Source organism: Scyliorhinus torazame, chromosome 19 (assembly GCF_047496885.1).
Source record: "Scyliorhinus torazame isolate Kashiwa2021f chromosome 19, sScyTor2.1, whole genome shotgun sequence".
In the NCBI taxonomy this organism is placed as follows: Eukaryota; Metazoa; Chordata; class Chondrichthyes; order Carcharhiniformes; family Scyliorhinidae; genus Scyliorhinus; species Scyliorhinus torazame.
Window position 1 is genome coordinate 93,385,579 of NC_092725.1, and position 13,418 is coordinate 93,398,996.

At 53.6% G+C, this 13,418-nt stretch overlaps 1 protein-coding gene across 4 annotated transcripts in view; it reads right to left on the reverse strand.

Moving 5' to 3' along the window:
• The window catches only part of dram1 (DNA-damage regulated autophagy modulator 1), a 110,389-nt gene extending 97,306 nt beyond the window's left edge, over positions 1 to 13,083 (reverse strand). For 2 of the 4 annotated variants that reach the window (XR_011936506.1, XM_072484779.1), the window contains exon 1: positions 12,743 to 13,074. Coding sequence is in view for 3 of the 4 variants with exons in the window: in XM_072484779.1 (XP_072340880.1) it covers positions 12,743 to 12,873 (131 nt within the window). In the remaining variant the exon portion in view is untranslated. Of the gene's footprint in view, positions 1 to 12,742 lie in introns of all 4 variants that reach the window. The other 2 variants (XM_072484780.1, XM_072484778.1) reach the window with 2 other exon arrangements.
• Between the last annotated feature and the right edge of the window lie 335 nt (positions 13,084 to 13,418).

A 13,418-nucleotide genomic window follows, 5' to 3' on the forward strand; every position in this document is an offset into this window, starting at 1 on the left:
GGGAGCACATCCCACCTTCGAAAATCCTCCTTCATTCGGTTTACTAGTCGGGCCAGACTTCACTTGTGCAGCCGTTCCCATTCCCGCGCCACCTGGATGCTTAGGTACCGGAAGCTTCCCCCCACCTCTGTAAACGGCAGCTCCCCCAATCGCCTCTCCTATACCCTTGCCTGGATCGCGAACATCTCACTTTTCCCCATGATCAATTTATAACCCGAAAATCGTCCAAAATCCCCCAGAATCCTCGTAATTTCTTCCACCCCTTCCAGTGGGTCTGACACATATAAGAGCAGGTCGTCTGCATATAGCGAGACTGTGTTGTGTTCCACCCCTCCGGACCACTGGCCAATTGCTAGTGGCTCTATGGCCAGTGCGAACAACAGCGGGGCGAGGGGGCATCCCTGCCTCGTCCCACGTTGCAGCCTAAAATAGCCCGTTGTCAACCTGTTCATCCGAACACTTGCCACCTGAGTGGCACCTGATACAGCAGCCTGACCCAGTCAATGAAGTCCCGTCCAAATCCAAACTGCCCCAGTACCACCCACAGATAATCCCATTCCACCCGGTTAAATGCCTTCTCTGCGTCCATTGCGACCACTATACGTCCCTACCCTCTGGGGGCATCATAATCACATTCAGCAACCTTCTTACATTGGCCACCAACTGCCTCCCCTTAACAAATCCCGTCTGGTCCTCCCAAATCAGGTCCGGAACGCAGTCTTCAAACCTTGAGGACAAGATCTCAGCCAATAGTTTGGCATCTACATTTAGTATGGAGATTGGTCTGTAGGACCCGCATAGCTCCGGGTCCTTATCCCGCTTCAGGATCAATGAGATAGTGGCCTGTGACATCGTCGGGGGTACCCCCCTCTCCCTCATTAAATGTCCTCATCAGCAGTGACCCCAGTATCCCAGAAAACTTTTTGTAAAACTCCACCCGGTACCCATCTGGTCCCAGGGCTTTACCCGACTGCATGGCCTTCAGCCCTGCTGCTACCTCTTCCAACCCGATCAAGGCCCCCAGCCCTTCTACCAATCCTTCCCCCACCTTCGGGAACCTCAGCCTCCCTAAGAATTGCCTCATCCCTCCCGGCCCAGCTGGGGGTTCCGACTGACACCGCCTGCTGTAGAATTCCTTAAACATCTTATTGACCCCAGCTGAATCTCCGACCAGGTTCCCATCCCTCCCCCTTACTTTCCCAATCTCCCTGGCCGCCTCCCGCTTTCTAAGCTGCTGCGCAAGCATTCTACTGGCCTTCTCCCCATATTCATAAATCGCCCCCCTCGCCTTCCTCAGGTGCTCCACCGCCTTCCCTGTAGTTAACAAACTCCACCTGTAGCCTCTGTCGTTCCCTTAGAAGACCTTCCTCTGGGGCCTCCGCATGACTCCTGTCACCCTGTAGTATTTGCTTTATCAGTCGGTCCATCTCTGCTCTGTCTACCTTCTCCCTGTGGGCCCGTATTGAGATCAGCTCCCCTCTAACCACCACCTTCAGCGCCTCCCAGACCACTGCAGCCGAAACGTCCCCCGTGTCGTTCACTTCCAGATAGTTCTGGATACATTTCCTCAGCCGCCTACACACCTCCTCATCCGCTAAAAGTCCCACGTCCAGCCTCCAGTGCGGGCGTTGGCTACACTCCTTGCTCACCTGTAGGTCAACCCAGTGCAGGGCATGATCCGAGATCGTGATCGCTGAATAATCTGGGTCCACTACCCCCGTCAGTGAAGCCCTATTCAGGATAGAAAAGTCAATCCAGGAGTACACTTTATGCATGTGCGAGTAGAAGGAAAACTCCTTCACTCTCGGCCGCCAAATCTCCATGGGTCCACCCCCCCTCCCCCCTCAATCTGCTCCACAAACCCCTTTAGCTCCTTTGCCATTGCTGGCACCCTGCCTGTCCTTGAGCTAGACCGGTCCAGCCCTGGGTTAATGACTGTGTTGAAGTCACCCCCACGACCAGCTTATGCAAATCCAGGTCCGGGATCCTCCCCAACATCCTCCTTATGAGCTCCACATCATCCCAATTTGGCGTGTACACATTCAAGAGCACCACCGGCAGCCCTCCAGCTTGTCGCTGACCTTGATGTACAAACCCCCACGTCCGCAACTATTCTTCCCGCCTCGAATGACACTCGCTCGTTGATCAGGATCGCGACCCCTCTAGTCTTAGAGTCCAGCGCCAAGTGGAAAACCTGCCCGACCCATCCCTTCCTTAATCTGACCTGGTCAGTTACTCTAAGGTGCGTCTCCTGCAATATTACCACGTCCGCCTTCAGTCCCCTCAAATGCGTGAACACGCGTGCCATCTTAACCGGCCCATTTAGCCCTTTTACGTTCCATGTGATCAGCCTGCTTGTGGAGCTTCTCGCACTCCCCGCCGATCAACCATCACCTTTCTTGGGCCAGTCTCCAGCCCGCGCCCCATGCATCCACAGGCCCGCCCCAAGGCAGCGTCCGTCCCTGACCTCCCTATTGTCCCACAGCAAAAGTCCCTCCTCCATCAGCAGAACATTTCCCCCCTCCCTCCCCAGTACCAGCACTATACAAATAGCCCCCTTCAACAAGCATAACATCTGCTCATCCCCCATTGCGCTTCCGTGAGCTAGCTCGCCCAGCTAGCTTGGTGGCCCCCGCCCATGGTGCCAGACAGTTTCCCACCAATTGCTCCCCTCCCGCTCGGATACACATGCAAACAAAAACAATCCCAACACAATTGCTCAAAAACAAAACAAAGAAAATCAAAAAGAATATCCAACATCTAACATTCACATCTCCATCCTCCATCAGTGCAAATGCAAACTTTAACTCACACAGCTCATCCGCAGGCCCCAAATCGATACAGAAGGCATTACAGAGAACGTCCAAAAACAAAATCTTTTAAAAATATGAATGCTGAGCAAAGTTCAGTCCAAACACCTCAGTCCGCTACCAGCCCTTTCCTTCTAGCGAAGTCCATCGCTTCCTCGGGCGACTTGAAGTAGAAATGTTGCTCTTTGTGAGTGGCCCAAAGGTGGGCCGGATACAGCAGTCCACACTTAACCTTCTTCTTGAAAAGGCTCGATTTTATCTGGTTGAACCCTGCTCTTCTCCTGGCCACGTCCACGCTCAGATCCTGGTATATACGCAGGATGCTGTTCTCCCATCTGCAGCTCCATGTTTGCCTGGCTCACCGTAGGCTACACTCCTTGTCCAGGTACCTGTGGAATCTCACCACTATTGCTCTCGGGGATTCACCTACACGTGGCTTCCTCTCTAGCGCTCTGTGCGCCCTGTCCACCTCCAAGGGTCGGGCGAACGTCCCCTCCCCCAGTAGCTTCTCAAACATACCCACTGTGTATGCCTTGCGTCCGTTCCTTCAGATCCCTCCACAATTCTCAGGTTCTGCCGGCGGGACCTGTTCTCTAGATCCTCCACCTTCTCCCGGCCTTTTCTGTTGGTCTCTCAACATCTCCACCTCCAACTTCACTGCAGCTTGGTGTTCCTCCTGCTCAGTCAGTGCCTTCTCCGCTTTCTGGATCGCCCGGTCTTGAGCATCCAGTCTGAGTTCCAGCCGCGCAATCGATTCCTTAATCTGGTCTAAGCATTCCTGTTTCTGCTGGGCAAAGCCCTCCTGTATGAGCTGCATCAGCTGCTCTGTCGACTGCTGGGTCGTCGAGCCAGAACTCCGGTAGTCCGCCATGCTTTCTCCCGCTGCAGCCTCAGCCCAAGCCTTCTCCGTTCACCTACTTCTTCCTTTGCGAGCACTCTCCTAGTCCGCTTCTCCATGCACTGATGTAGGATTCCTCGTCACAGTTGCATCCAACATCAATTTTCAACAAAGAAAATCAGTGAAAAAGGTCCGAAGTTCCAACTCGATCGGGAGTCACCAAATGTGCGACCTACTCCTTCATAGCCGCCACCGGAAGTCCAAATAGTCTAATTTATTGACTGTTGTTAATTAAATGTTCATTTGTGAACCTGGTCATAGTTGTATTTGTATTTCTGATGTGGATTACAACCGTCAACAAGTGATCCTGGGACATTCACTCAGTACTTTGAAAAATTCACTCCATTCCTTCAACCTTTGACTTCAGGTTTAGCTTTGAAAGGAAATTAGTTTCTATTTCATGAGGAAACAAGGCACAGATTTTCTGGAAATTAACTGCAACGAGGTATCTAACCGTCCACATTCGAACTGTCACTTCCTCAAAATAATAAGCCTAGTCAGGTTAAATCCCTATATGAAAATTGGGCTAATTTGATTCAATTATTGAGCCTGCTTTTAAAAATGTATAATGCTTGGTTAAATGAACAATAGAATGGTTAAAGCACAGAAAGAGGCCATTCTGTGCTGGCTTTCCACAAGAGCAGCTCAGCTATTTCTGCCTCCTACCTTTTCCCATGCTGCAAATCTTTTCTCTTCCGATTAATATCCAATTCCCTTTTGAAAGCCCTGACTCAATTGGCCTCCACCGCACTCTTAGCCAGTTATTCCAAACCTTAACCACTAGTGTGTAAAATAAATTCCTCATGTCGCTTTTAGTTATTTTGCCAAACACCTTGGGCGCAATTCTCCGCTCCCGCGCCGGTTTGGAGAATCGCCTGGGTCGCCACATTTTCCCGCCACGCCGGTCCGACGCCCTCCTGCGATTCACGGAAGCGACCAGATCGGCACCATCGCGTTTTGCACGGCGCGGTCCAGTGAATCGCCCGAGACAGCCAAAATGGCGATTCACCGGTACCCCCGCGATTCTCAGTTCCAAATGGGCCGAGCGGCCTGCCCAAAACGGCGGGTTCCCCCCGGCACCGTCCAGACATGGTCGCTGCCGGCGGGAACAGCGCGGGAACGCTGGGGGAGGGGGGGGCGGCCTGCGGGGGGGGGTAGGGGGGATCCTGCACTGGGGAGGCCTCAAATGGGGTCTGGCCCGCGATTGGTGCCCACCGATCGTCGGGCCGGCCTCTCTGAAGGAGGACCTCCTTTCCTCCGCAGCCCCGCAAGATCCTTCAGACATCTTCTTGCGGGGCGGACTTGGAGAGGACGGCAACCACGCAAGCGCGGGTGACGCCAGTTATGCGGTGCCGGCCGCGTCATGTATGCGGCACCTCCTTTACGCGGCGACAAGGCCTGGCGCGCGTAAATGACGCAGCGCCGCTCCTAGCCCATTATCGGGCCCTGAATCGGTCGGGATAGGGGCCGTTTTGCGCCGTCGCGAACACTCTGCCTCCATTTCAGAGAATCGCGCCCCTTAAATTGGGTGTCCTCTGGTTATCGGCCTATCAAATGATGAGAATAGGAATGGATTGAAATGTGGCTGGTATACCCATGAATTTTGAAAGATATTTAAAATGTTAAAGTGAATTTGATAGGAGTGATACCGAGAAACTACTTCCTCTGATAGTGGAATCCAGAACAAAGGGGAAATAATCTTACCACTAAAGCGAGGCCATTCAGGAGTGAAGTTGGGAAGCACTTTTCCACATGGAAGGTAATGGAATTCTGAAACTCTAAAATTCTGGAACTCACTCCTGCAAAGGCTGTGGACAGTGAAAGTCACTTCAGCTTCCATTATGAGATCAATGTGCTTTTGTTGGCTAAGGCTATCAAAGGATATGGAGCAAATGGATTTGAGGTACAGATCAGCCGTGATCTAATTCAATGGTAAAGCAATTCTGAGAGACTGAATAACTTCATGTTTCTATCTCCTTTTAGCTCATTTCCAATCTATCAGTGGTTGTCAGCCCTACACACCCATGCTGTCCACTCCCTCATGATGAACCAATACAGAGAGCACCAATTGGCCCTCTGTGATAGAACCATATAGTCCCTACAGTACAGAAGGAGGCCATTCAGCCCATCAAGTCTGCACCGACCCTCCGAAAGAGCACCCCACCTGGTCGCATTCTCCCACCTTATCTCTGTAACTCTGTAACCACACCTAACCTTTGGACACTATGGGGAAATTTTGCAATGCCAGTTCACCTAACCAGCATATCTTTGGATTGTGGGAGGAAACCAGGGCACCCAGAGGAAACTCATGCATACTTGGGGGGAATGTGCAAACTCCACAAAGACAGTCACCCAAGGTTGGAATTGAACCCGGGACCCTGGTGCTGTGAGGCAGCAGTGCTAACCACTGTGTCACCATGTCACCCCCTAGAGTGGCAGAATGGGATTGACTGAATTGCTCTATAGAGAGCTGGTATGGGTTCAATGGGCTGTATGGCCCATTGTGCCATAAAAAGTCCATGGTACTTATTCCATCTAAATCCCCCATTAGCTTGATGTCCCAGATCAACAATTTGCTTAGATTAGAGAAAGAAAATTTGTATTTATGTGCATCTTTTCCCCAAGTCCAAATGTTTCTCAGCCAATTACATATCTTTTAGATGAATAGCCCTCATCATCGCCAACTTCCATCAACTCACCTCTAGCTGGCTGGACCCTAAACTCTAGAATTTCCTCCCTAAACCTCTCCATCTTTAAAACATCTCTTTTTGACCAAACTTCTGCTCACCAGTCCTAATATCTCCTTATGTGATTCAATGTTTTGGCTGACTGCACTCCTCAGAAGCAATTTGAGACAAGTTATACTTCCAAAGGACCTGGGTTTGATCCCAGCCCCAGATCACTGTCTGTGTGGAGTTTGCACATTCTCCCTGTGTCTGCATGGGTCTCACCCCTACAACTTACTTCTAAAACTTTCTTAAAAACCCTTCTTGAGGGGGATGTGTGTGCCAATGGCCAGCATTTGTTACCTATCCCTTATTTCCCTCAAGAGCAGTTAAGAGTCACGTGTAAGCCAGATGGGGTAAGGATGGCAGATTTCCTTTCCTAAAAGGACATTACTAAATGAGATGGGTCTCTATAACAATTGGCAATGGTTTCATGGTCACCATTACAAATTAATTTCCAAATTTGTTTTGAATTGATTTTAAATCCCGCCAGTTTCTTTGTCTCCAGAGCATTGGCTGGAGTCTTTGGATTACTATTCCAGTAACATTACCACTATACCGCCATTTCCCCTCTAATATAAATGTGATGCTCTGGTATTGTATTTTTTTTAAATTAAAGGGCAATTTAGCATGGCCAATCCACCTACCCTGCACATCTTTGGGTTGTGGGGGTGAGAATGTGCAAACTCCATAGACAGTAAACCGGGCCGGGATCGAACTCGGGTCCTCGGCGCCTTGAGGCAGCGGTGCTAACCACTGCGCCACCGTACCGCTGCAGTCAAATGACTTGATAACCTTTCTTCCCCAAAAGCTGTAGATGGAAGTATAGGGGGCGGGATTCTCCGCTCCCGCGCCGGGTCGGAGAATCGTCGATCGCGCCGATTTTTCACGCGGCGCCGATCCGACGCCGTCTCGCCATTCTCCCACCCGGCGTAAACAGCCTAATCGTGAACGGCGCTGGCTGACGGTACGGGAGAGGAGGTGAGCGGTCGGCTTATTGTGCTTGTGACACTCTCGAGACGGACACAGACGGGGCTGCGGCCGATGGAGGGGGCCTCCATATTGGGGAGGGGGGGGCCGGGCCTCTATGTTGGCGGGGCGGGGTGAGGCCTCTATGCTCGGGGGGGAGGGCGGGCCTCTATGTTGGCGGGGCGGGTCCTCCATGTTCGGAGGGTGGGTGCGGGGGGGGGGGCGTGTGGACGACATGCCAGCCGTCATGCCAGTGCAGGGCATTGCCAGAGCCACTGCTGCCAGAACAGTGGCCAGGCTAATGGGCACCGTCCCCGGGCGCTGTCCACCCGGGCCTTGCCCATGGGTGCGGCCCTCCCCCAGGGGAAGACCTCCCAGCAGCCGGCATCCATCGGTGGCAAGGGGCGGGTCCGCACTCTGGCATCCCCCAGTGAGGGCATAGCCATCCAACGATGGCGCTATCACGAGGGATGGGCAGTACTGGGCGGAGGACGGAGGGTGTGGCCAGGGGCCTGGGTGCATGTGTGGCTGTGGCGCATTCAGCAAGCCGGGGCAGACATGTACCTCAGGGCACCTCGCTGTAGAGGGGACAATGCGCCATCCTTAAACATGTTGTATACCCCTACCATCTGCAGATCACAATGTTTGGGCACTAGCCAGCGATGTTGGCCGCCGTGGCGGGAGCCGCTGCCTTGCATGTGGCCCTGTGGCAGCATCGGCGGATGCCGCAACCAGGGGTGTGATCGAGAGGTGCTTCAGCTTGTTGAAGATGTACCACCGTACCGCCCCACCTCACCACCCAGCACCTTCACCTCCCACACCACCCGACTACCTTACCTGCCACACCACCACATGCACAGCAGCCTCCAACTGCGGCACAACGGGCTGGTCTCACACGATTGCCTGTGGAAGCCGGTGTGTTCAATGCCATGAAGGATGATGACAACCTACTCTGCGATGAGCTGTGGGCTCCAAATTGTTAGCCAATGTCTGACTCATGGCCACAGCTACACCCTCCACGTGGGTGGTCCCTGTACACGTAACGGACATTCCATGGACATCTTGAACAGCTGGTGGCGGGGTGCCGAGTACGGTGGGGGGTATCTTTACACCCACCTGGGCTCACCGTTCCACCGACCTTTGAACACAGTGCCAATCAGTTCCATTCACGACCACGCGGCCACCGGACATAGGACAGAGGCATCTTGCATTGGTCTAACAGTGAGTTTAATTGTAATGGTAACATACAAGTGCCCTAGCCCCTATAACTATACTGTGCCCAGCACCTGTGCCAACTTACTAGGTGTCAAACTTCTTGGCCTTACGGGCCCTACCACTACGTCTAGGTGTTTCCCCAGATGGTACAGCAGGAGTGGAGGCGGACTGCTGAGACTCCGGCCCTGCGACTTGGCTCCCCGTTGCGTGCGTTTCCTGGGGCGGCCCAGCTTGGATGGGCCAGGCTGCTCCGTGGGCAGGCTTTTTGGCATGGTGCCACCCTGTTCTGCCCACCAGATGCGCCAGGGACTGGGATGGGGGGAGTCTGAGGATCCGCGGTGTTCCGGGACCTCCCTTGCAGGAGTCACCGGGATGGGCCCCTGAACCACCTCCTCCCTCGGGGTGCCCGGTGGTCCACGGGCCTCACTATGGGACGGGAGTGCAAGCGGAGACAGGCCCTGAGGCACCCCGACACCTGGCGCTGCCAGTCCTGGAGGCCCGCTGCGGTATCGACCAGAGTCTGAATGTTAGCAGCGATGGAGCTCAGAGTGGGCTATTCCTGTCTGGAACTGCGCCACCTCCCTCTGTGCTTGCGCGACGCCAATCAGCAAATGGGCGAGGCCGCCGATGCTCTCAGCGATGGCCTGCTGAGACTGAGCCATCGCCTGGGCAATGCCGCTGATGATCTCAGCGATGGCCTGCTGAGACTGAGCCATCGCCTGGCCAATGCCGCCGATGCTCTCAGCGATGGTCTGCTGAGACTCGGCCAGACTGCGAAGCGTGGCTGAGATGTCCAGTTGGCTCTGGCCCATGGCTGCCTGTGAGAGGGCAACCTTGTGCTGGGTCACAGATGACGCATTCACATGAAGCCCCACACCTTGCATAACCTGACCCATGGCCAAAAGCGTTACACCCATTGCCTTCACCGCGGACGACACCCGTGCGGTGTCGGCCTGGGTGGCAGCCATGACCGGCACCACTCCTTGCTCCTGGACGCGGATGGACTCCTCCACCTGCGCCTGCAGTTGCTGGCCGTCGTCTAGTCCCTGGGTTTCTAACTGCATCGGGTCTATGGGTGGGTCTGGAAAGTCCAGGAACCCGGGAACCGTCTGGCCGGCAGCTGGTTGCTGGGGTTGGCCTGCCCTCCGGCCATCCGGCCCCTCGGCTGCTCCTACCTCCACCTGCTGCAACGGTACGGCTGTGTGGTGCGCACCAGTCTGTGTCCCAGAAGCCTCATCACTGAAGTGCCCAACGGAGGTGCGAGTCTCTGCGATGGTGGGGATGACTGCAGTGACGCCAAGTCTGGGTCGTTAATGGTCCCAGAGTTTGGTGGTTCCTGCGTCGAGCCCTGGGCCGGTGTTCTTTCTTTCGCCCCCATCTGAGGGGCACTGTGCGGTCTATCCGTCATCTGTGTGTCAGTGTCCTGGGACTCAGTCCTCTGTGCGTCCGACTGCTGTCTCACAGTGACGGAGGAAGGCCTTTGTTGCCGTCTGCCATCCACGCCGTGGCATCCGTCCCTGAGGGCATCTGGACCTGGCAATTGTGGGGTCCGAGCAGCGCCAGACGGTCTGGGCCGATCGGCTTAAGGTCCTGCAACACAATGCAGCATGTATCATTATACAGGCAGACCGGGGTCAGAGTGTGTGCTGAGGGGGAAATGGGGTGAGGGTGTGTGCTGGGGAGGGATTGGGGTGAGGGTGTATGCTGGGGGGAGGGGGGGTGTAGGCAGGCAGGGGACTCTCACTTGCTGGTGTGCCTCCAATCTGGCAAGGGGCAACCTCCTGGTCCCCGCCTCCGCCAATGAGGTTCAGTGCCCTCTGCTCATGTACTGTGAGGGGGTGCAGTACAGGTGACCCCCCTGTCAGTTCTCACACGCTACCTGTGGTTGTGGGCGGTCTTCTCCTGGGGGGGGGGGGGGGGGTAGCAAAGCATCAGAGTTAGTCGGTACACAGCATCCCGCACAGGTGCCGCCTATCTGATGGCATGGGAGCACTGGGCACCCGGCCACGGCGGCTCTCAGCGGTGTGCAGCCCATTAGGGTCAGTGGTGGGTTTCGCAACACTCCGGGGTGGGGGGGGTTTGGTCACATGTGTGGCTGGTAGGGGTTGGGTGGTGCCAGGGGCACGTCTCGGTGTACTCACCCTGGCTGCCCTCGTCAGGTCGCGCACCATCTTGCAGCACTGCTCGGCCGTCCGTGGGGTTTGCCCCACCGCGCTTACCGCAATGCCCACCTCACGCCAATTCCTCCACACTGTGCTGGCAGGGTACAGGTGGACACGTCGACTGCACAGGATTTCCCTCCTATTTTCGACCGCGTCCAGCTGCGTCTCTAGGTCGTGGTTACCGAACCTCAGGGCGGCACGCCGGGGGGCGTCTATCTCGCCGGTCTCGTGAATTTGCGACGCTCATGCACATTTTAAGCGATGTGGTGCCGCGCCATTGGGTCATCGCGCGAATGACGCCACACCCCCCGCGCTTCCCGACGTGCCCCTTTTGCAGGCCAGGATACGTTGTCGGATCGGGCCCCTGGCGGCGGCGTTTACGATGGCATGGGGACTCTGCCACGGGATGGCAGAATCCTGCCCAGGATACAGGGGAAACTCTTGTGTTCTTCTCAGAATTGGGCAGCACGGTAGCATGGTGGTTAGCACAATTGCTTCACAGCTCCAGGGTCCCAGGTTCAATTCCGGCTTGGGTCACTGTCTGTGCGGAGTCTGCACATCCTCCCCATGTGTACGTGGGTTTCCTCCGGGTGCTCCAGTTTCCTCCCACAGTCCAAAGATGTGCAGGTTAGGTGGATTGGCCATGATAAATTGCCCTTAGTGTCCAAAATTGCCCTTAGTGTTGGGTGGGGTTACGGAGTTATGGGGATAGGGTGGAGGTGTTGACCTTGGGTAGGGTGCTCTTCCCAAGAGCTGGTGCAGACTCGATGGGCCGAATGGCCTCCTTCTGCACTGTAAATTCTATGATAATCTGTGAGACTCGATGGGCCGAATGGCCTCCTTCTGCACTGTAAATTCTATGATAATCTATGATAATAGAGGCAGTAGGATCTTTTAGATCCACTTGAGGGGGAAGACAAAACTCTTTCATTGAATCAAAGATGTTGATCCAGCCCTTACCCCAGCCCTGCTGTGACCACAATGATGAAAGTAAAATACAGCAGATTCTGGGGGAAAAAAACAGAAAATGATGGAAAAACCCATCAGGTCTGGCAGCGCCTGTGAAGAGCGAAAATAGAGTTAACGTTTCGAGTCTAATATGACCCCGCTTCTGAACTGTAATCACACACCTTCCTGTTTGCTAGAATTACCCAAATTGCACTTTCCAATTATCCTCTGAAATCATTTTAATCCTTGACTCAGAAAAGAAATCTAAGATTAGCTACATGCTTTCGAAAACAAAAAAAGGCGTTGGTGTGGGGTGGGCGGTTTATGAAAGTCAATCCTGTTCTACAAACCAGGTGGCTAGCGGGTAGGAAGATAACGGATAAAATTATTTGAATCTTAACAGCAGAAACAGTTGATTTCCTGGAGCAGAGCATCTAAAAAGGCGACAAACCGCACACTGATTGTCTGATTCACGGAAGCCTGGGCGCTTTTAGTACTTTTATTATTTTTGAAACAAAGGAACAACATGCAGTTTAAACCCGAGGGAAGGGTTTCATATCTAAACCCCATTCAGACTGACTGCATTCTGATAGTTTCACAAAAGGTCGGGACGAGAGATCCCAGGCACATAAGGAAAGTGAAACCTTTGTCGAGACTCAGTCCAGGGACCAGCCCCAGGTCACTGGCAAAAATACTCTTGAGTACTGAGTCCAGGGACAATGATTTAAAAATGCTCTTGAGTGCTCCTGGAACAGAAACATTTAACTTGACCGAGGGGAGTTCGGCTTGGAGCGAAGTTAAAACAGACATTTCATCAAACTCAATCTGGCGAATTTCTCTCTCCTACTGGCCAGCTTTTGGCAAACAGTGGGTTATAAGAGCCATGCAACCGGCGAGTGGAGTCGGGTTGCTTCCTCGCGGCCGGGGTAACTAGTTCACAGAGACAGGACAGATACATTATCCACAGGCGATAGGGTTTTCACTCAATTGAAACGTGACTCCTGGCTCACTCACCTGATGAAGGGAACCAATGGGCGGACGTGTCTCATCAGCACAGCGATGGCGAATGAAATGGCAAAGGCGGCACAAGACCAGATGACCAAGGTGACTGGTAGAAAACTAGTCCCTATCATAAACCACCACATTTTCCTCCAGCGAATTGATTCCTGCTCCTTCACGTTTCGGTGACACCCAAATCCCCTGTTCACTCGTCCTTCCGGATCTTGAATAATGGTAAATGTGTCTGACTCACCCACCCACTTTGTGGAACAAAGAAACCTCCCCTCCAAATGACGATAGACCAAATGCAGCCCGCTTTAAGTAGTTTTGAGAACATGGATTATGAGATGTAGCAACTTCCCTTTTCGCTTCTCACGTGATGAATGATTTAAATCCTTTGCTGAACTTCTGGTAAAATATGTTGATGTGTGACCTGTATCGGCTGGTAATTCAGGTACAATCCAACCTCACCAACCGCACTGAGCAGTCTGTTCAAAGAAAACCTTGAAATTTTCGGGGGAAAACCCTACATTTTCATAGCTGAGAGATAGCGACAAGTTATCAGTTTGGTTAATATGTGCGGAAGACTTCACAGAGAAAAATGCAAAATTGGCAATTGACGAAAGGTGAACTCGCTCCAGGGATTGGTGCCAGATCCGCTGAGCTCCCAGCTCCGTTTTCAGCTAAACGC